The 19,665-nt window shown below is 59.2% G+C and overlaps 5 protein-coding genes across 7 annotated transcripts; all 5 read right to left on the reverse strand.

Annotated features, from left to right (window-relative positions):
* Positions 1-2,729: 2,729 nt before the first annotated feature.
* Positions 2,730-4,478, reverse strand: LOC115337106 (avidin-like). The gene is made up of 4 exons (XM_030005144.2): positions 4,387-4,478; positions 3,643-3,853; positions 3,403-3,535; positions 2,730-2,949 (listed from the first exon to the last, which is right to left on the reverse strand). The coding sequence occupies exons 1-4, from the start codon at positions 4,456-4,458 to the stop codon at positions 2,916-2,918; spliced, it is 450 nt and encodes a 149-aa protein (XP_029861004.1). The 5' UTR covers positions 4,459-4,478; the 3' UTR covers positions 2,730-2,915.
* A 1,962-nt stretch (positions 4,479-6,440) lies between these two features.
* LOC115337009 (avidin-like) lies at positions 6,441-8,407 on the reverse strand. 2 transcript variants are annotated; one of them, XM_030004924.1, is made up of 4 exons: positions 8,273-8,407; positions 7,494-7,707; positions 6,911-7,031; positions 6,441-6,619 (listed from the first exon to the last, which is right to left on the reverse strand). In XM_030004924.1, exons 1-4 carry the CDS (start codon positions 8,342-8,344, stop codon positions 6,520-6,522), a joined length of 507 nt encoding a protein of 168 aa, XP_029860784.1. In that variant the 5' UTR covers positions 8,345-8,407; the 3' UTR covers positions 6,441-6,519. The 2 variants fall into 2 exon arrangements, with proteins under 2 accessions (XP_029860784.1, XP_029860785.1); XM_030004925.1 differs by having other exon boundaries at positions 7,494-7,738; positions 8,273-8,338.
* Positions 8,408-9,473: 1,066 nt separating this feature from the next.
* Positions 9,474-10,766, reverse strand: LOC115337232 (avidin-like). Its single transcript, XM_041121087.1, has 3 exons — positions 10,740-10,766; positions 9,951-10,161; positions 9,474-9,613 (listed from the first exon to the last, which is right to left on the reverse strand). Exons 1-3 carry the CDS (start codon positions 10,764-10,766, stop codon positions 9,474-9,476), a joined length of 378 nt encoding a protein of 125 aa, XP_040977021.1.
* A 2,042-nt stretch (positions 10,767-12,808) lies between these two features.
* LOC115337404 (avidin-like) lies at positions 12,809-16,862 on the reverse strand. Of its 2 annotated transcripts, XM_030005671.2 has the most exons (4): positions 16,516-16,862; positions 14,449-14,659; positions 13,993-14,113; positions 12,809-13,922 (listed from the first exon to the last, which is right to left on the reverse strand). In XM_030005671.2, exons 1-4 carry the CDS (start codon positions 16,585-16,587, stop codon positions 13,889-13,891), a joined length of 438 nt encoding a protein of 145 aa, XP_029861531.1. In that variant the 5' UTR covers positions 16,588-16,862; the 3' UTR covers positions 12,809-13,888. The 2 variants fall into 2 exon arrangements, with proteins under 2 accessions (XP_029861531.1, XP_029861530.1); XM_030005670.2 differs by lacking the exon at positions 12,809-13,922 and having other exon boundaries at positions 14,009-14,659.
* Positions 16,863-16,971: 109 nt separating this feature from the next.
* On the reverse strand, positions 16,972-18,452 carry LOC115337405 (avidin-like). The gene is made up of 4 exons (XM_030005672.2): positions 18,275-18,452; positions 17,951-18,161; positions 17,373-17,493; positions 16,972-17,113 (listed from the first exon to the last, which is right to left on the reverse strand). Exons 1-4 carry the CDS (start codon positions 18,344-18,346, stop codon positions 16,990-16,992), a joined length of 528 nt encoding a protein of 175 aa, XP_029861532.1. The 5' UTR covers positions 18,347-18,452; the 3' UTR covers positions 16,972-16,989.
* Between the last annotated feature and the right edge of the window lie 1,213 nt (positions 18,453-19,665).

Consider the following 19,665-nt stretch of genomic DNA (forward strand, 5'->3'; position numbering starts at 1 on the left):
CATGGGGTTTAGGATTGCAGGAGCCGAGTGTGGGTTTTGGGGGTGCGGGAGCCCAGCGTGGGGTTTGTGGGTGCGGCAGCCCAGCGTGGGGTTTGGAGTGTGAAAGCACATCGTGGGGTTTGGGGGTGCGGGAGCCCAGCGTGGGGTTTGGGGGTGCGGGAGCCCAGCGTGGGGTTTAGGAGTGCGGGAGCCCAGCGTGGGGTTTGGGGGTGCGGGAGCCCAGCGTGGGGTTTGGGGTGTGGAGACCAGCATGGGCTTTGGGGGTGCGGGAGCCCAGCGTGGGATTTGGGGGTGCGGGAGCCCAGCCGTGGGGTGATGGGTGCCAGCAGCACCGTGCTTGCAACCCACCGGAGAAGCAAAGAGTGCTTGTTCTGGAGATCAAGACATAAAATCAATCGTTGTGTCGTCTCCGCCTGAGGAGGAGAGACAGGCATAGGGCTGCTCAGCCACAGGCCCTGTCCCGGGACAGGCAGCGTAACGGGATCAAGTTGTAGCTGTGCCCTGGCCGGGGCAGACAGCCCTTGAGCATCCCCAGGGAACCACTGGACCTCTTCCCCCAGGAGCTGTGTGCGGTGGCAGGAGGGTCCAGGACCCCGTCCTTGCTTTCGCTTCATTTTATGCAGTGGTGTTGCCAGCAAAGCAGGGAGCGGCCACCAGAACCGGTGTTTGGCCAGGGGTGATGGGATCAGCACGGTGCTCCGCAGCAGTCCGGCTTGCTTGGCCAAATGTCAGGAGGGGAGTGAGCTCTGGGAGAGCAGGCAGGGAGCCCGGCGAGCGCAGCGGGCTCCACGTCTAACGGAGCCCAACACGCGCTCCTGCTGCCAGGTGCTGCCTGCGCCAGCCAGCACGGACCTTCCGTGCGGAAAGCTTGCAGCAGGGGCTGGGATTTCGCAGAGCCCAGAGCTGGTCCCTGTAGTGCACTGGGGACCTGTCTGCGCTGGGACTTGTGGGGATGGTTGCTCTGCAGTCTCAGCCCGTGCTGCCCCGGACTGCTGTTTTTCATCGCATTCTGTTTCTCGTGCTGGTCTCACAGCGAGCGGCTCTGAGCCAGCAGGAGGAAGGATGCCCAGCCTATGCCTCACACCTTGGGTTAAAGGGCAGCGATGACAAAAATGCCCAGAATGAGTCCTCCAGCCGAGGAGGCTCACACCTTGTTTCCATCAAGCAGAGGAGCAGGAGGGGCCTGGTATTTCTGCTGCCCTCCTCCACCTCCTTGCTGCAGACCCTCCGCGACACCTTTCTCCCTTGCACACTGCAGGGATCAGGGTGCAGGCTGTGTGTGCATCGGTGCTGCTTGCATGCACACAGGGCCCCGCGCTCTGGCTGAGGGTGGTGGGACGGTCCCTGCTCGCCCCACCCCCACCATGTTCCCTCTGTTATTCCCAAAGTTGAGCCGTATCTCATGCACGGCCCAGAAGGTGCCTGCATCAAGCATTGTGGGAGTATGCCAACAGATGAGAAACATGAGACTTCAAGGTCAAAATGTTCTGCTCAGCCCTTGGCAAGTGCCGTACAGGTGTTGCCAAATGGAAAGCGTCTCTTTTTTACTTGGTCACTCCCTGAGTGTCAGTAGTGCCATCTCCTTTCCACAGTAGTGACATTCTGAAAGTTATGAAAGCGTGAAATGAAATTTGCCTCTTATTGCCCAGGAGGGCCTGGGCTGTGTGGGCGGTACGAAACACCTCCTGCTCACAGCTTTAAAGAAATCAGGTTTTCCTTTTTTTTGTAGGAGTCAGGGTTTCTCAGAGGTGGGAATTTCAGTCAGTAGCAGAAGTAAGACATGCCTTCCTGTCTAAGGGAAACCTAAACCCCATGTCAGCATCCATCCTGTTTTTATCCACTAGCACCAGCTGCTGGGTATTGGTAGAAACAGAAAAAACATCAGAAATCTGAGCGCCAGGTTAAAAAAGCAACTGGAAATACAGCAATGGAGCCACTGCCTTCCCCCAGCTCCTGAAACGGGGCACCTCAGCCCAGGGGCCGCGGAACCCCCAAGCGAGCCGGTCATGTCAGCACCGCTTTGGCAAGGCGTCTGAGGCAGAAAGCAGAGAGGTTGAGCTGGGATGCCTGAAAAAAACCCAGCCAGTGCCAGATGCGTCCTTCCCCTCTTCCCTTTCCTTGGCCACGCGTGGTGCCGCAGGGGCTTCACTGGAGACCCCCACATGTGCATTGCTCAGGGGACATGGCCACGCCGAGGGGTCTCTCTTGGGATGGGCTGTTTGGGAGCTTTCCCAATCCCTGGGGCAGGAGGGCAGTTGGCAGCTAGCCGCCGCAGTGCATCCGCCGGGGCTGGGAACGGGAGTCTGCTGGCTCTGCAAAAGCCATTTGCAGCCGCCCTGAGCATTCAGGCGCCCAAGAAACTTCCTCTGCTCTGCTCACACGGGGAAAGCTCTGCCTGGAGCCTGCTCTGCAGCCCGGGGACACGCTGCCCATGGCATCCCACCAAGGCTGTGCCTCATCCCACTGCCTGGTCGCAGCCTGGTTTGCCCTGCATCCCTGGGGGTATTTGGGAGGGACCCTGAGGGACATCTTACCCACAGCACAGCGGCAGGATTGTAGGTGCAGCACTGCTTCACACTGCCAGGGAGAGGACATGGGACAGCCCCCATCCCCAGGGATCACGCTGCCCTCGGTGATGCTGCATGAATCCTCCCCACAGGAGGGTGGCTGCGGGGCAAGACAAACCCTGCAGGTTTAAGGCAGGGCAGAAACCAGACCCAAGTCCTGTATTGCCAAAGAAACCTTTTATTTTTCACCTGGTGCCCAGCCTTCATGCTGGGCTGAACTTGCCTGGGAAAGCATGAACCTGCAGGCAGAGAGCTGCTGAAATGCAGCACGTCAGCGTGGGCAGAGCCTGGCTGGGGGAAGCACCATCTCCTTGCGGTCTTGGGCCTCCTGGATTTCCCCATTTGCTGTTATTTTATTCGGGTGAAAATGCTGGTGCCAACCCTGCAGGAAACCCCAAATCACTGTGGTTCACCCAGCCAGGGTCACCTACGCTGTGGTGGAGAGTAGAGGGGAAACCCAAGGGGGGGGACTGTGTTCCCCGCTGCCTTGGTGGGTGCCAAGTGGGTTGTCCCAGGCTCCAACACCCTGTAGTGGTGGCTGTGCTGGGTGCTGGCACCATGTCCTGCTCTCTTCCTGGTGGGGAGAGTGCAAGGGAGTCCTGGGGGGGGGTCTGGCTGGGGTCAAACACCATCCTGGGGTCACCTACCCTGGGGCACAGCTGGGATGCAGGGGGTGGCCAGGTCACAGGGATGCTCCTTAGCCCCTGCTTGTCATCGGTGACAAACCCATTTCACCCTCCTGGTCCTGCCATGCCTCATCCCGTGGGATTTCTCCCTTCTCCAGCCCGGGGTGCAGGAAAGCTTGGCACAGCAGTTGCTGGGACCCGGTGCTCACCGGGTGGCTTTCCAGTCCTCAGTGGGGCTGTCGGCCGCCTCTCGCAGGAGCCACAGGGCATGCAGGGTCTCTTCCCCATTGGTGCCGGTGTAGCACTGGCCCAGGAAGGCAGTCGTCCGGGTTGTGTCCGAGTCTGGAAGAGTCCAAGGTGGCATGAGTTGGGGTGGTGAGGCACGAAGCCACCCCCGGCTGCATCCCTCTGGCATCCCCGCTGCAGGGTGATGGCCCCCTCCTGCCTACCTCGGAGCTGCCAGTGCACGATGAAGGAGAAGGTGGGATGCGGGACCAACCTCGCATCCTGCTGGGACCCCTCCAGTGGTGAAGTGAGGATTTCAGAGTTGCCGGCGGCAGGCCCCGGCAGGTAGGAACCGGAGAATCTGCCGTCCTTGCTGAGGACGGACACGACCATCCGGCAGCCAGTGTCGCTCCGCCACGACCCGGAGAGGAGGCACTGCAAGGCCAGCACTGCGGCTTGGGCTGCCCGGCCAGCCGGGGGGGGGCATCCTGTTCCTGCCCCACCACCCTGGCTCTGCCCAGGGATGCCTGCAACACTGGGGGACGCACCATGGACCCTGTGTGAAGCTGGTGCCACCGGCATCGCCGCCTCGGCACGAGCATGGCACTCGTGGCACTGATTGCCTTCAGCCCAACCGCTGCTCTGGGCTGTTTGCTGCTGCCACCCACGGGAGAGCGGGTCTTTCCCCGTGCTAAAGCAGAGGGTGTGTTCTGCATTGCCTGTGTGCTTGGTGGGAAATGGGTTTTCTCTGGGGCATGGCTCTGTTTGCCTGTCTCTGGGCGGATTCCCACAGTGAGGAGCATCCTTGCAGGAGCGGTCCCTCCCTCCCAGCCTCTCCACTGCGTAGTGCTGGTCCCACCAGCTCCAGCAGACCGGCCCCAGCTCCGTGCTGAGCACTGCAGCCCCAGCAGCAGTCTTTGGGATCTCGTAGGATGCCAGCATGTCCCCGTCACCACCCATCCCCGTACCTTCCTCTCCGCAGAGGTGACGCACGCCGCCAGGACCAGGGCGAGGGCCAGGGCAAAGGCACTGCTCCCCATGGTCGCGGGGCTGCGAAGCATCCAGCACAACTCCCTGCCAGCCCTGCACCCCGGCCCCCTTTATAGGGCTGTAACTGGAGCCCCGTGGGCACCAGACTGGCAGCTGCAGGGCGGGTGGCCTGGTGGCAGGGTGCCCAGGACAGGACAGGCGAGGCGAGGAGGTCTGCGTGACCTGGGCAGTGCCGGAGGAATGCAGGGATGGGCACGGCTGTGGAGAGAGGCGGGGGTGAGGGCTTTTTTTTAAGGCCCTTATAGCAACCTGGAAAGCACCAACTACCTTCCTTGGACATCCACCTCCTGTGCACACAGGCTGGAAGTTATTACCTGCTTAAACATTTAATCGCTCCCTGCTTTGCTGGTGCCACTGCCTGACCAGGGTGTCACCCAAGTGGTGCCAGGGCATCCCTGGCAGGGGCAAGCTGCAGCAGCTGCAGCACTGCATGGGAGGGAGGGCTCGCAAGTGCCTTCAGCTTTAGCAGCAATAACATTTCCCCAGCATCTCCTGGGTATCAGCTGCTAATTTTGCTGCTTTTGCTACAAGAATTAGAGGAAGAAGTAACCATAGAGGGGTATTGGGGTCCAGGTGAGTGTGTTTGCTAAATACACCCAGCATGCTAACCAGCCTTGTATTTCCACCTCTTCTATTTGCTGCTCTTATGGGCTTTGGATGTACAAAACACAGCATGCACTGTCCCTGTGCTCCTGAGCTGCTTCTCTGCTCACTGCAGTGGCAGAAGCAGGCATGGGGCTATGGGCAACTGAAAATTAAGGTGGACTTCAGCTGCAGAAACACATGCTGTTTCCAGGACAGCAGTGTCTGGGGCACTGGATGGCAGCAGGGCTGTGCTGTGTGTCCTGGGGGTGGAGGACTCCCACCCTGGGGCAGCACCACTCAGTGCCTGCCACAACCCTCGGCATACCCTGGGACCCTGCTGCTGCTGCTGCTCGGCGCCTCTTCCTCCAGTCTAGATGGTCCCAAAGGCTGGGGTGAGCAGAAGCCACCCTTCTCCTAGAACATCACTCCTCCTTGTCACCTTTTACAGTCCCAAACTCACAGGCTTATCATAGGGACCTGAGAAATGCCGCCCTCGGGGGATCTCTTGCTCTTGCCCTCGATGCCACGCTCCATCCTTTTGCCCTGACACCAGCCCCTACCTTTCTGTGGTGTTTGGCAGGGACAAGCTGCCCTGTTTGAGGTGCCAGGGAGGTGGCAGCCACCACTCCACGTCACGGCAGCACGTACCAGACTCGCTGGTGCTGGGCCAGGCTTGACAGGCTGTAGGGATAGTGTGCTGGCATCCCCGGGGCTGGGTTATATTTGTAATGCTTCTGCAAGAGGCTTTGTCTTCACCCATGGACCTGCCAAAAACTTTGTGTCAAAAGAGCTGACTAGGCTTGGCAGGTGTCCACAGAGGCAGATAGAGTGGCACTGCCGAAATGCAGCAGCAGAGAAGGGTAAAATCCCTGGCTGTAAACCAGGGGGACATGATGGGATGTGATGCGATGGGATGCAATGGGATGGGATGGGATGTAATGGGATGTGATGGAGTGGGAGATTTAACTGTGCACATTTTACTTCAGGTACTGTGCGGATCGTGGGAAGCACTTTACCGACATCTCACATCTACAGATACCATTACCTCCATCACCCAACTCTATGGAGCACCAAGTCCTGGGACTGGAAAGGTGTCTGGTGGGGACGGGTATGAAGGCACTGCAAGGAAGGCAGCTGGATTTGGGATGCTGATGCCACCTCTGCAACCAGCAGGCAGGTGGGGAGTGATGGCAAAGGGTTGAAGGTAGGTTTAGGATGAGATGGGAAATGAGCCCAGGGAGCTGGATGGGGGAAATCAGGGAAGGATCCAGATGTCCCTGCAAAAGGGCAGTGGTGAGCCCTCGTCTCTGCAGGGGTACCCGTGGGAACAGCAGCTGCCTCACATGGGGAGCAAGGACAGTTTTTTAAAAGACAGCCACAGCTGACATGATTTTTACATTTTATTTTCATGTGAGAGGCTAGTTTTTCTTGCCTTGGGGGGGCCAGACTGCAGCTGGAGCATGCCATCATGGGGTGGGTGAAGATGCATCCTCACAGGATGGGGACCAGATTGGCAGGATCTTTCCTTTCGGGGTGCGTTTGCGCGTGAAGACATTTCTGCCCACCCTGTGGGAAGCAGAGAGTTCCTGTGGGATGACCTGCAGACACCACACACTCAGAGCTGCCAGTGCCGGCAGGTGACGGGGCTGTCCCTAAATGCCCCCCAACTTGCCTCAAGCAGCTGCCGGATGCCCCGGGCCAGGGCAAACCCCTTGCCAGAAGGCATTGGCATCCCTGCTGCAAACCCATGCTGGGGGGTTCCCAGGGGTAGTCCCCCCACCCAGGGAGATCCTTGTCCTCAGGGGTCCTGGGGAGGGCCCCTCTGTGGGGCTGCTGCCCCCCACGTCCCCCCACTACCTCGTGGCTTTCCAGTCCTCCTCGAGGGACCCAACGGCTTCACGCAGCAGCCACATGGTGGTCAGCGTCTCCTTTCCACCCGTGTCCACGAAGCACTGCCCGGCGAAGGCGGTGGTGGCATCTGGGGGAAGTGCTCGGTGAGGGGTCGGCGGGGATGGCACCCACGCTCGCTGGCTACTTCCCCCTCCCTGGGGTCCTCCCAGTCACAGCCGCCTTCCCGCTCTGACAGCCATGCGCCCACCCAACCCGTGCCGGGGGGACCTGCCCTTCCTCAGCGGCTCCCTTGGGCAAGGCAGTCTCTGTGGCACAGCATCCCCTGTGACCTAACGGGGTCCAGACCCACCACCGTCATCTTGGGCTGCCCGGCAGGGATGGGTGCAAAGATGCTGGGTGAGGAGGAGCTTCCCCATGCGAGCCCAGCATCACCTGTTAGCCCCATGCCGAGCAGGCACCACTGCCTCCCTCTGCTTAGCTGTACCAAAGCATTACCCAGTAGACTTTCCAGCAGAGGAAAAATCCTGCTGGCCGCCTCTGCGGTTCCCAGTGCCCCCATGGTGCCATCCCCAGGTGTCCCAGCACTTACTGGAGAACTTGTCCCAGCGCACAGTGAAGGCGAAGGTGGGCCAGCCCCCCTCGCCAGGGTGTTGCTGGGCGCCCTTCAGGGGGGAGACACGGGCACAGACGCCGGCAAGGGTGACCTGTGTGAGGTATTTCCCCTGGAAGTCCCCGTCATCCCTCACTGCCGAAATCTCCATCAGCGAGTCCTGCTCATTCCTCCACAGCCCACTGAGATGGCACTGAAGGGACATGGCCACAGGTCCTCTGTCTCTGAGCATGGTGCAGAGGGGTCACCATCCCTCCCACCACCCCACGGCCAGAGCCGCAAGCCCTGCTGTGAGTGCCACTGTGGGGCAGAGCTCTCCCTGTCCCCAGTTTGGGGAAATGCTCCCCCAGGTGCTGCTGGCTGCTGAGCAGACAGTGCAGCAAGGTGAGCATGTCCCAGCCCGTCAACATGCATGGTATGCCCAAACACAGACCCCATGGGAGGGGATGTCCTGTGCACTGTACCCCTGAGCACAGACCCCCTGGGAGGGGATGCCCCATGCCTGGTGCTCCCAGGCACAGACCCCCTGGGAGGGAATGCCCTGTGCATGGTGCCCCTGTGGGAACAGAGATTTGTGGAGGTGGTACCAGCTGGCTGGGAGTGACCCAGAGATACCCTGCCCATTGCCTGGACTAGGTGCTTGCACAGTTCTCCTGCTTGTCCCAGCCTAAAATGGAATTTAAGATAGAAGGCCTGGCTGCCCGTGCTGCATCCCAGTGCCGTGCCCGCCTTGTCCCCATCATCACCCATCCCCGTACCTTCCTCTCCGCAGGGGTGACACACGATGCCAGGGCCAGGGCAAGGACCAGGGCAAAAGCACTGCTCCTCATGGCCGTGGGGCTGCGAAGTACCCAACACGGCTCCCTGCCAGCCCTGCGCCTCAGACCTCTTTATAGGGCTGTAACCAGAGCTCTGTAAGCACCGGCTGGCAGCTGCAGGGCAGGTGGCCTCATGGCAGGGTGCCAGGGACAGGGGAGGTAAAGGAGGTCTCCGTGACCTGGATAGTGCCGGAGGAATGCGGGGATGAGCACGGCTGTGGAGAGAGAGGTGGGGGTGCAGGGACGGTTTTGTACATCCACTATCCAAGAGGCTCTGCCAGCCCATTCCTTGCCATGTCAGAGTCCTTGGGGTGGGCACAGCCTGGCACTGTCCCACTGCCACCGTCCCAGTGCTGACACCCAAACACGGTGCTGCAGCAAGCACAGCCCAACTAGCTCTTCTCTGCTGTGCTGAACGGCGGTGTGTCCGTCCGAAGGAGTTCATCCTCACAGCAGTCCCCTACTGCATTACAAGTTCTGATGCTGTTTCTAAGCTGTTTTTTGTCCTGTCTGGGCTGGGCTTTCCCTGGATCTGGGAGCTGTGATGGCCACTGCAGCGAGAACTCTTGGGCACCCTTGAATTAATCCCTCTTGTAAGTGTGTCACGTCCCAGTTTCTCAGGATGATGACACAGATTTGCTGATTCGAGGGCAGGATTAAGGTGAAATGACACCAGGCATCCTTTAACTCACAGAACTCAATTTTTATTTGCTCACAACAAGAATTGGCATGCTCATCCCCAAAATGGGTACGCTCACAACAAAAATTGGCATCGTGTCAGTAAACTGCGTAACATGTGCTAACCATACATCACCAAACATATACTACAGGCCTTGCTTATTTTGGAATCAGGGAATTCAGGGGAATTGTCAGGGAAGACAATAAGGAAAGTCGTCGTGTTGAATCACGAGGTTCAGAGCAAGACCCCCTTGCTTTCTAGACTCCTTCTCAGAGTGGAGCCCAGGGGCGGCTGGATCCACTCCTAGTCCCAGACTTGGTCAACGGTTTATGTCTAAAGGGATGAGGTATAGGGATTACGGAAAAGGAATTTGTTGTGGCTGGTCCTGGGGGGAAGGAGAAGCCTATCGGTGCCTGGCCGGCAGAGGCGCAGGGGTCCCAGCTGGGCTGGGTGTCCCTTGGCTCACCTGGTGGCTTTCCAGTCACTGAGCAGGGAGGTGACCTTCTCCCGCAGCAACCAGGAGGTCTGCAGGACCTCCTCCCCACTGTCCCCAGCAAAGCACTGGCTCATGAAGACAGCTGTGGAGTCCGGGGGAGCGGTGGCTGTTAGCATCCCAGGAGGACCCCAGCTGCTTTTGGGGCTTCAAGAGCACCAGTGGGTTTAATTCTCATGGAGCCCGGGTGGGTCCCGATGTTTGCAGGGAAATGCTCTGCAGCAGAGGTGCTGCCAAAGCAACTCTTGATGCTGCCTAGCCCAAACAGTGTTTCGGGCAGCATTCTGCTGCCTGCAGACACTGTCCAGAGTGGGAAGAGATCAGGGAAGGACAGACTGGGGACAGGAGAGAGGACAGAGGGATTGGGGTAGGTGCTGGGACCTGCCTGAGCTCCCCTCCCCATCCCACTATCCCATCCAGGCACAGCTGCTGCTGCAGCTACAAACCAGAAAACTTCTTCCAGTTGACAGTGAAGCCCAAGGTGCACTGCCCATCCTCATCCAAGTGCTGGGAGCTGACAAGGTGGGACGGCTCGATGGGTTTCTGGGCACTCGACACGGCGGTGTGGTACTGACCAGAGAAGTTGCCCTGGCTGTCAGCCGTGGACGCGTGCATCCAGGAGCCCAGCTCCTTCTCCCACCAACCAGTCACGTTGTACTGTGGGGGGAAAAGCAGACGTGTCCTCGGGGGCTGCCTGCACACAGACCCTACCCCTGCCCCCAGGCTGAGCCCCCTACCCGCACCCCCCCAGTGCCCATGGGGTGCCAGCATTCACCTTACCATTCCTTGTGCGGTGTTCCTGCTCACAGCTTGGCCACCACTCAGTGTTTGTTGCCTTTGCCTCCTTTGTGCCGGCCATTTCTCCCCTGGGGATCTTGGCTGCCTGGCAGAGGAGCTTGGAAAAGAAAGAAAACACAGGGGCAAGCTGTGGGCAGTGGCACAGCAGGGCGTCTCTTGAGCCTATGAGTGCTCGGGCACTTGTTTTTAAGAGACATGATTTCTAAAGTTGCTGCCACCTCAGCCATGTCAGGAGGCCCAAAAGCTGGGGTAAGCCAAGCAGAATAGGAGAGGAAGAGGAAAGGCTAAAGGCAGGAGCCCCAGACAGGCAGGAATACAGGCAGGACCCCCACTCCAGCCCTGCCAGGTGAGCTGTGTGACCCCAGGAGACGTCTGCCTGTGCCTGTGGGGACGTGTGCTGCCTCGGCACCAGTGCGTGGCACCAGTGGGGAGCCCACTGGGATGGGCAGAGCCCTCAGGTTCATGGTGGACTCCTGCACAGCCAAGGAAGCGGCACAGCCAGAGCCCTGCAGCGGCCCACCTGCAAGGCTCTGGCTCCAGCTCCAAGCACTGCCTGTCCTCTCCCACACTGCACCTCCCTGGGCAGGGACAAGCCACCGCCCTGGGGCAGGGTCCCCAGGTTACCCCTGCCCCAATTCCCCTGCATGTCACTGGGAGTTTGGATCCCCACATGCATGCCCCCTGCACCAGGGAAGGGATGCCCATGCACATCCCTCCTGGGGACACGGACAACCCCAGAGCATCCCCCCCACTCTCAGAGCAACCCCCTTGGCAGGAGCTCCCATCAGTGTCCCCCCTGGAGCTGGGGGTCTTCCTGCTGCTGAGGATTCCCTCTGCGGATGGGTCTTCCACGAGTGTCCCTCCCCAGACCCTGGGACCCCCGTGGATGCTCCCATGCAGCCTCCCCCAGGGCTGAGCTTCCCACACTGGGACGAGGATGGGCATGGGGATGAGAATGGGCAGGAACAGGGACAGTGATGGGAATGTAGGAATTGTTTCCTAGGGCTGCCCACTGACATGGCCCAGCCTGGGGGTCCCTGGCTGAGGGCTGTGCCTGGGCTTCACCCCTGCCCTGCAGGAGCCCCTGCACCCCAAACTGCCCCCTGGTCACTGCAGGGGATGGACAGAAGGACAGGGAGTCGCAAGGGCAGGGCAAGGGTATGTGTGCGGGGACGGCTGGTGATCTGCAGTGGCTCCAGGGATTTAGCAGAGGAAGGAAGCGAACCTGTCCCAACAGCAGTAGGAAAACCTCAGGGCACTGCACGCAGCCCTGGTCATATGTACCAGGCAAGATCAAAAGGCGTGCAGATGTTGGGGCAGGATCAGACCAGGGTGGGCTGTTGCTGCAGGCGAGCAGGATGGCTGCTGAAGCATCAAGGACAGGGCTGTACGGGAAGCGGGTCCGGGATGTTTGGGACAGCTGAGAAGTGGGGTGGGGCGGTGACAGTGACACTGTCAGTGATGGCTTCCTATGGTTTTGCTTTCTGTTTCTATTCCCCTGTTTAGCAAGCAGGCTGCTTACACCATGTCCTATGTCGTGGGCTGCCTTCTTGGGACACCGCAAGAGACAGGGAACTTGCAGCTGTGGGGATGATGGAGAGACAGAAGTGAAGTCTTAATCCCTGGTCCCACATGGCTCTTGGTGACCCTGCGTCCCCCTGTGGGCTCCCCCCACCAGGGCTCTCAACCTCATCCTCTCACTCCCACTGGGGTTCCGAGGCTTTAACCTCACAGACAGTTTGGAGAAGCATTTGGGGACCTGCTCGCGGTGCTGGTGACAGCCACAGCGGGTGTTTGGGGAGGGTGGGTGCAAGAACGAGCCCAGCGTGGTCAGGGCAGTGCCAAGGATGCTAGTGCGCAATGTGGCTGAACTGAGGACCTGCATGTGGAAGGCAGAGGTGGGGATGAGGGTGCAGGGGTAAGGATTAGGATGCAGTGGTGAGAATGAGGATGCGGGCATAAAGACGAGTATGCAGGGGTGAAGATGAGGATGCAGGGGTGAGGATCAGCATGCAGGTGTAAGGATGAGGATGCAGGGGTGGCTTTTGATCAAAAGCTGGACCACCAGGCACGTCAGCCAGTTGGGCTTGGTCAGTACAGGCATACCCTGGACCGGCTCTGGTCTGTGCACTCGCCAGGAGCTGGGAGTGCTGAGAGCAGTACCAGGGCCCAGCAGAGAAGGAGGGAGAGGAGCAGAGGCTGAGGAAGGCTGGCGAAAGGCGGGCACACTGTGAGAGGAAGAGGATGGTGGACAGGCCCTGACACTTTCCCAGGGCACTGTGTGCTTGCTGCCCCAAAGTCCCTGCCCCATCTGACAGTCTCTTCCCCCAGCACCTCTGCAGCCCCCAAGCAGCATGGTCCTTCGAGCCCTTCATGCCTCTCCCTGCCCACACAGCTTCTCCCCAGGGTGCTCAGGCGCACCTCAGTTAGGAGCTGCATGTTATGGATTAGGGAACTTGAGTTCCGTTCACTCAGAAACTTCACGAGTTGCTGAAGTGATGAATTAGTGAGTTCATGTGTTAGATGGGTCCGTGCAAAGGGCATTGGGTCCTTGTTTGACATGTTTGCTTGCTTGCTTTCCTAATGAGCTGATAAAATAAAGTTTAACATACAGGCAATGTCGTCCTGTGAATCTGAGCACCCGAAAGGGGTGTTTTTCTGTTCCACCTTCCGGCTGATCAGGTGACAGCCAATTAGTGGGAAATACATGCATATGTACATATATACAGCAGGGATCCCTCCAGTATCCGGCCTTAGCCACCCAGTCTGCCCGGTAGCTGCCCCTGGAGCCCCAGGTCCCTCCTCTGGTCCCTCCAGTATCCAGCCTGGACTTTGGACCACCCCAACACCGCAGGCTCCCAGCTCGTGACTGTGGTCCCCTCTGTGGGGGCTGGCACGCAGCCCTGTGCTCCCAGGACCGAGCCCCCCCACCCAGAGCAGTAGCTGGAAATGGAGTTTAGTGGGAACACAGGGCAGACGACTGGAGTGCAGAGATGCAGGAGCAGGCCAGGCGAGCTTGCTGACTTGCCTGCACGCAGCCTTCACTCTGACCCCTGGCCGTGGGGCATCCTGCTGCTCCACACCAGGGATGCTGCCTGGGGCCACCCACCACAGGGCCCCTGCAGATACCCCAAGGGGGTGCACAGGCAAGAAGGCATCTGCTGAGGCCCAAAGCTATGGTCAGGAAGTGGGATTACCCAGCTGCTGTCCTCACCTTGTCCCCCAGCCCCCCAAAACTCTGCCCTGCCCTCCCCCAGCCACCACCCACCCGCCACCTCCCTCTGCCCATGGCCACAGAGTGGCTTCTTGCACCCCAGGGACAGATGGGGCACGGCCCTCTGCCAGGCAGAGAAAGGTTTATTCGGCACCATGTGTGGGGGCAGCAAGCTTGGAGAAGGGAAGGCCCCACCAGCAGGCTCCTGGGAGGCACTGGGAGGCACTGGGAAGAAGCAGGGCAAGGTGAGGGTGTGTTTCCTGGCCAGAATGCTGGGAGCAGGCAGGATCCCAGCCAGGTACCGGGGCAGCAGACAGCCCCGGGGACGCAGGTGAGACAGCAGGGTGCAGGCAGCTCCAGTCCCCATCCCCATCACTTCATGCGGGTGAAGATGGAGGTGCCGACTCTGCAGGGAAACCATGTCAGCAGGAGGGGAAGGAGGGATGCGGGGTAGGGGGGGCAGGAGCAGGGCTTACCTGGTGGCTTTCCAGGCTTCCCTGCGGGATGGGACCTCTTCCCACAAAAGCCACGTGGTTTCCAGTGTCTCCTTCCCACGGCGGTCCACAAAGCACTGGCCCACAAAGGCGGTGGTGGAGTCTGGCAGGGTTCAAGTGGGGCAGAGGGGGCTCAGAGCCCATGCCTCCAGACAGGGGAACCTGGGCCACCTGATCCTGGCAGACAGACAGACAGACACCCCCCGCCACATGCCCTGGACAGACAGATGGACCTCCCTGCCACCCGTCCCAGACAGACGGCCCTCCCCGACCACGTCCCATGGCAGGACCAAGTGCACGTGGCCAGTCTGTGGCCACAGCCAGTGTTTCCCTGGGTGCCCCAGAGGGTATGGGGGACCAGCCGGGGTGGCACCCCACTTCCAGCATGGGCAGGGGATCGCTGGCTGCCCCGGGATGCCGTGCCGGGTACCGCTGTACCTGCGAACTGCCACTGCACGGTGAAGCCGAAGGTGGGCTGCCCCTTGGCACTGGGGTGCTGCTGGGCCCCTTGCAGGGGTGACACCAGGATCTGCTTGTTGGTGGCCGCCACAGCGGTGTGGTAGGAGCCCGAGAAGGTCCCGGCTGCGTCCAGAGCTGAGAGGGTCATGTTGGAGCCTAGCTCGTTCCTCCACAGGCCCTGCAGGTTGCACTGGGGACCGGGGGTGTGGAATGATCGCTGGAGGTGACTTATTGATATGGCCACCTCTTAAGAGAAGGTAAACCTCCAGCGCAGAATATGGTGGATATGCAATGAATCGGTTCCGTAATAATTCCCTAAGCCATATAACCTGCAACCTTAGATGTTAGCAATGCCAGGGGAGCTTGGTGTGCTGACTTTGAGAGAAACCACATGGAGGGTGCAGCGGTGTGGAAGCACCGCGGCCAGGCTCTATGACATCACCGCGGGGATGGGAACTGGATGGTACTATGGAACTGATAAACCACATAGTTGTTAACCCTGAGCCAACCCTGGACCTGCAGTTAATCATTTTCTGTCAAAAGCATGTCCTCTGGGTGAACTTTCCTCATTATAATCTTATTATAATACCAAAACACACCTCCACCCCAAAGGCTACCCGCCTCCAAGGTGTGACCACTCCTCACTGAGCATGCGCTCTGAATTTTATCTAGCATGTACCTTTAAAAGTAAAGCGAGAAGATTTTATACCAATCATAGTAAAGGTATGTATGGAGTCACTCAAGCTCCACCTAAATGTAGGAAAATAGTATAAAAGGCCTTAATAAAGGAGGGCTGTTAGGGAAGATATTATCATGGACAAATTGGAAGGACATCACTGACTTCTGGGATCCGTTGATGGTCTGAGCCTCTCTTCCCCTCCATAGGGACACCTATTGGGTGAGATTCAAACACTGGACTATACTGAGTGCTTTCCTGGGAAACTTAGAAATCTTTAGAGTTCTTTTCTTCCATAATTTAGTGTGCTTGTAGTTGACTGTATCATTATTTGCATGTGCTTTGCAGACTGTGTATTTATCACCAGCAATCCAAAAAACCTGTACTCCTGTTGCTTTAATAAACTGTACTATTCATTAAAATCTAGCTGTGATAGTTTGTTGAATGCAACTACACTTCTAAAGTCTGGCCGTCCGAGTTTGTTGAACATGACTAAGTAGAAAGTACAGTGTGCTATTAGTGCATCCGTAATCGTTATAGTTTGGTATTTATCGAATTTGACTGGACTTAGAGCATTGAATTGGGCATCACTCAGAATCTAAGCCTAGCTGTCCCCAGCCCCTCTGATAGCTGAGGATAAGCTGGAACACAAGGGGGTTTATTTTCTGCCAAATGTCTCTACCCTTTAATGCAACAGGGGCTCATGTGGGTGCCTTGGGCAATGCCAAGCCACAGCCCCCCCTCCAGGTTGCCTGGGCAGTTGCACGCATTTCCCATGTGTCTGGGGCTGGCACGGTCCCTCTGCACAGTAGCTGGGACCGGTGGCATGGGCACCGTCTGGGCCAGTACCTCTCCCTCCCGTGGCAGGGCAGGGCAGGGCAGTGCCGAACTGGGGGTGCTGGATACCTCCCCTACCCCCCCCATACGAGGGGTAGGTGACCAACACTGCCCCCAGAGACAGCACAGCCAGAGCTGGCAGCCCCCTCGGTCGTGCACGCTGCACCCTGGGATGGCACGGCGTGGCATAGCACAGCACAGCAGGGCGAGAGCGTGCGGCCCCCCGACACAAACACTGTGTGCTGGGATGGCACGGCACGGCACGGCACAGTGAAAGCATGCAACCCCCTCATGGCACTGCACAGCAGGGCACGGCACAGCACGGCACCAGACAGCGCAGCAGGGCACAGCAAGAGCACGCAGCCCCTCGACCGTTCACGCTGCACCCCGGGGTTGGCACGGCACGGCACGGCACGGCACGGCACGGCACAGCCAGGACGTGCAGCCCCTCGTCCAGTCACCCTGCACCCTGGGGACGGCATGGCACGGCACGGCCGGAGCGGGCAGCCCCCAGGCCCCGGGGTTGCCCTTACCTTCCTGGCAGCAGCGGCACAGGGGCTGAGCAGGGCCAGGGCGAGCAGGAGGCAGTTGCCGAAGCTTCCCATGGCGGTGGCCGTGTGCGGTGCCCGGGCTCTGCCTGCGCTGCTGCCCCGTGCCCGCTCGGCCCCTTTTATGGTGGAGGGGGGCCGCGGCCAGGCAGTGGCCGCCCGTGCTGGGCCTCCTGCCAAGGGTCACCCTGGTGGGAGACGGGCCACTAGCCACCACGCCAGACTGAGTGGGGTCCTGCTCCCCCGGGCGAGGCGGAGGTCCCGAGGGAGCACAGTGGGGCAGTTCGGGCTGCGACGGAGGAGCCCAGGCCGTGGCAGGGGTCACGGCGGGGGACAGGCACCGGTCCTCGGGGATGGTGCCTGGGGAGGCCAAGGGATGCCGTGGGGGGGGGACGACAGGGGAACATGGGCGCTGAGCCGCGACACGACAGGAGACGGGTGGGTGTTTGCAGCAAAGCTTTATTGGGTGAAGCAGGTGGCGGAGCAGAAGGAGTGGGATGCAGAGCCGGCGCTGCCGCTGGCCCCTTTCTGCCACTTACACTCCTGCTGGGAGTGCAGGCGGATGAAGACGTTGGTGCCGACCCTGTGGGGACACAAAGGGAGGAGATGTAAGGGTGAGAAGTGCAGCCTTGCCGTGCCAAACGCCTGCCCATCCCCACCTCCCCCCCCCAGCATTTGCACCTCGGAGGGACCCGCGGGGCGGCCGTGCACAAGCACCCCATCCTCAACCACCCCCGCACTGGCAGCAGCTCTGCCGGACGCTGAGCACCGTGGGGTGGGAGACCCCCGACCCAGCTGGGGATGCTCAGGGGACCTGCGCAGGGCAGGGACGGGGGGCTCACCTGGTAGCCTTCCAATCGTTCTTGATGTCGTCCACCTGTGACCGCAGGAGCCACATGGTCTTCAAAACCTCATTTCCCTCATCATCCACAAAGCACTGGCCGGTGAAGACGGTGACAGAGTCTGCAGGGATGGGGTAGGAGATGGAGGGGACAGTGGTCACGTTACCGAAAAAGCCAGTCAGTGCCAACCCATAGCCCTGCAGCTTGCCCCAGCACAGGGGGACGGTAGACCTGGGCTCTCCCTGCCCTCTGGGGACAGCGGTGATGGGGAAAGCAGGCAGAAGGCAACAGGGGGCTTGGGGTCTCGTCTGGAGATGGGCAGACAGCAGCGGGCTTCAGCCCCCAGCACATCCTCTGCACCCTGGTACTGCGAGGTGACACCAGCCAAGGAGCTCCAGGGTCAAGGACTGGGGGCATGAGGGACACCACAGGGGATGGGAGAGCATTTGGGACACCACAGGGGAAGGCAGGGGATCATCAAGGACACTGCAGGGAAGGGCAGAAGAACATCAAGTACATCGCAGGGAGGGCAGGGGGGCTCTGGGGACACTGCAGGGAGGCTGGGAAAGGAGAAGTACCTGAAAAGCTCCAGTTGACAGTGAAGCCGAAGGTGGGCTGGCTCTTCTGGTTCGTGCGGTGCTGGGACCCCTGGAGTGGTGACACCTGGATCTCGTTCATGGTGGCTGTCACGGCCGTGTGGTAGAAGCCACTGAATTCGCCTTTTCCATTCACGGCCAAGATGGTCATGTTGGAGCCCAGTTCATTCATCCAGCGTCCAGTCAACACGCACTAGAGCAGAGGGGACTCAGAGTTGGTGCTGCAGCACAGCCCGCGTGCAGGCAGAGTGGCAGGAGTGGGCAACCCTCCCCACCCTGCCCCATGGATCCCAGCCCTGCCGTTACCTTTTTTGCAGAGTGGCCAGGAGCCACCAGCACCATGCTGAGCATCAGGAGGAATGGAGTCACTTGCACCATCTCGGTAGCAGGCAGAGAGCAGGCGTACGCAGGGATGTATGTGCTCCTTGCAGGGCTCTGCTGATGCGCCTGGTCTCTCGCCTTTTTATTGCTGCCAGATCCGTGGGTGGCAGCTCTGGCCAGGGCATTATGCAATCTGGGTGTTTCCAAAATTGCAGTTCCCAGCTGTGAGAGGTGGCTGCAGGCAGATATTCCCAGAAGTACCAGCTGAAACTGCCCCTCCTTGCTTACACTTCCCTGGCACCTCCAGCAGAGGCCCTGGCTCCTGGAGATCCGTGACTGCCAGGAACGATGCTTAGCTGGGGAAAACCCTTCTCGGGCTCTGTTGTCCCTTCTGCCAACTGTTTGCCACCCCAGGCACAGCACCCACTGCTTTGCCTGGGGTACCTAGAGGTGCCAAGGAGCCTTAACCCCAATGCACCCCAGGGTCAGCCTCAGCACATGGCCTCACCCTGCTCCTCCTCACCATGCATCTTCATGCAAACCCACCCAGCACTGTGCTCCTTTTGGGGCTTTGCTTTATCCCCCTGCTAGTACTGAAGCAGCCACAGACCAGGCTACAAAGCAGCCGGTCTCCTCGCCCGGGGCTGGCGTGAAGGTTTGCTGCTGTTATTACAAGCTGGCTTTTGTTGGAAGGAAATTATTTTGTGTATGAAAAACAAACATTCCCCAAATATCTTGGACATCACATTTTAATGCTGACAAATATTGTATATATGCAGGGATTCTTAAATAACTTTAAGTACATATTTATTTAATTCCCCTTATGTTATAGTTGTTGCTGGCTGGGGAGGCTGAAGTGGCCTGGTTCACACCAGATTTTCTCACTCATTCCTCAGTGATTTTCAAGGCAGTCTCCTAAAATACGTGAGTTTTAATTCCCCCAGTCATCACAGCAAGAGTTGATGGAGTCCTATTCACCAGAAAATGCTCCTTTTCTTAAAATGGAGACAGGGCAACTCTTCGCAACACCTCAGAAATACTTCCCAAATTTTGCTTTTCCTTTTAATCTCACATTTGAGCCCCAGTTTCTCTCCAACAGTAAAATTCATCACTACCCAGTCTGGGGAACATTCTGTTTCTTCTGCCAGCACCTCAACAGCCCCCTCTCCTCTCTGCAGGAGCCCCACAGCTGTCTTGCACCCCTGCCCACAAGAGCTGCCCAGCCAGAGAGCTGGCTGCCTGCGGAAAAATCCTGCCCCGGTGTTTGCTTCCCTCTGTCTTAGAAATTAACTGCACAACAAGATATGTTTTCCCATGCAGCTGCTATTTGCTTTGGCTGTTTTTTCAGGAGGCAGGTGGTGCCTAGAGCGTGACCA

Source organism: Aquila chrysaetos, chromosome Z (genome assembly GCF_900496995.4).
Source record: "Aquila chrysaetos chrysaetos chromosome Z, bAquChr1.4, whole genome shotgun sequence".
Taxonomy (NCBI): domain Eukaryota; kingdom Metazoa; phylum Chordata; class Aves; order Accipitriformes; family Accipitridae; genus Aquila; species Aquila chrysaetos.

Coding starts and splice junctions, on each gene's coding strand:
- LOC115337106 (XM_030005144.2), bottom strand. CDS start 4,458: ATGGGGAGCAGTGCCTTTGCCCTGGCCCTCGCCCTGGTCCTGGCGGCG. Junction 3,854..4,386: donor TCACCTCTGCGGAGAGGAAG/GTACGGGGATGG, acceptor CTGGCCTTGCAG/TGCCTCCTCTCCGGGTCGTG. Junction 2,950..3,402: donor GAGGACTGGAAAGCCACCCG/GTGAGCACCGGG, acceptor GGTTTCCTGCAG/GGTTGGCACCAGCATTTTCA.
- LOC115337009 (XM_030004924.1), bottom strand. CDS start 8,344: ATGAGGAGCAGTGCTTTTGCCCTGGTCCTTGCCCTGGCCCTGGCATCG. Junction 7,708..8,272: donor TCACCCCTGCGGAGAGGAAG/GTACGGGGATGG, acceptor ATGTCCCTTCAG/TGCCATCTCAGTGGGCTGTG. Junction 6,620..6,910: donor GAGGACTGGAAAGCCACGAG/GTAGTGGGGGGA, acceptor TGCTTCCCACAG/GGTGGGCAGAAATGTCTTCA.
- LOC115337232 (XM_041121087.1), bottom strand. CDS start 10,766: ATGAACCTGAGGGCTCTGCCCATCCCA. Junction 10,162..10,739: donor TGAGGGCTCTGCCCATCCCA/GTGGGCTCCCCA, acceptor TTCCCCCCACAG/TACAACGTGACTGGTTGGTG. Junction 9,614..9,950: donor CAACTGGAAGAAGTTTTCTG/GTTTGTAGCTGC, acceptor GGATGCTAACAG/CCACCGCTCCCCCGGACTCC.
- LOC115337404 (XM_030005670.2), bottom strand. CDS start 16,587: ATGGGAAGCTTCGGCAACTGCCTCCTGCTCGCCCTGGCCCTGCTCAGC. Junction 14,660..16,515: donor GTGCCGCTGCTGCCAGGAAG/GTAAGGGCAACC, acceptor CCCGGTCCCCAG/TGCAACCTGCAGGGCCTGTG.
- LOC115337405 (XM_030005672.2), bottom strand. CDS start 18,346: ATGGTGCAAGTGACTCCATTCCTCCTGATGCTCAGCATGGTGCTGGTG. Junction 17,494..17,950: donor TGTCAACTGGAGCTTTTCAG/GTACTTCTCCTT, acceptor CCATCCCTGCAG/ACTCTGTCACCGTCTTCACC. Junction 17,114..17,372: donor AACGATTGGAAGGCTACCAG/GTGAGCCCCCCG, acceptor GTGTCCCCACAG/GGTCGGCACCAACGTCTTCA.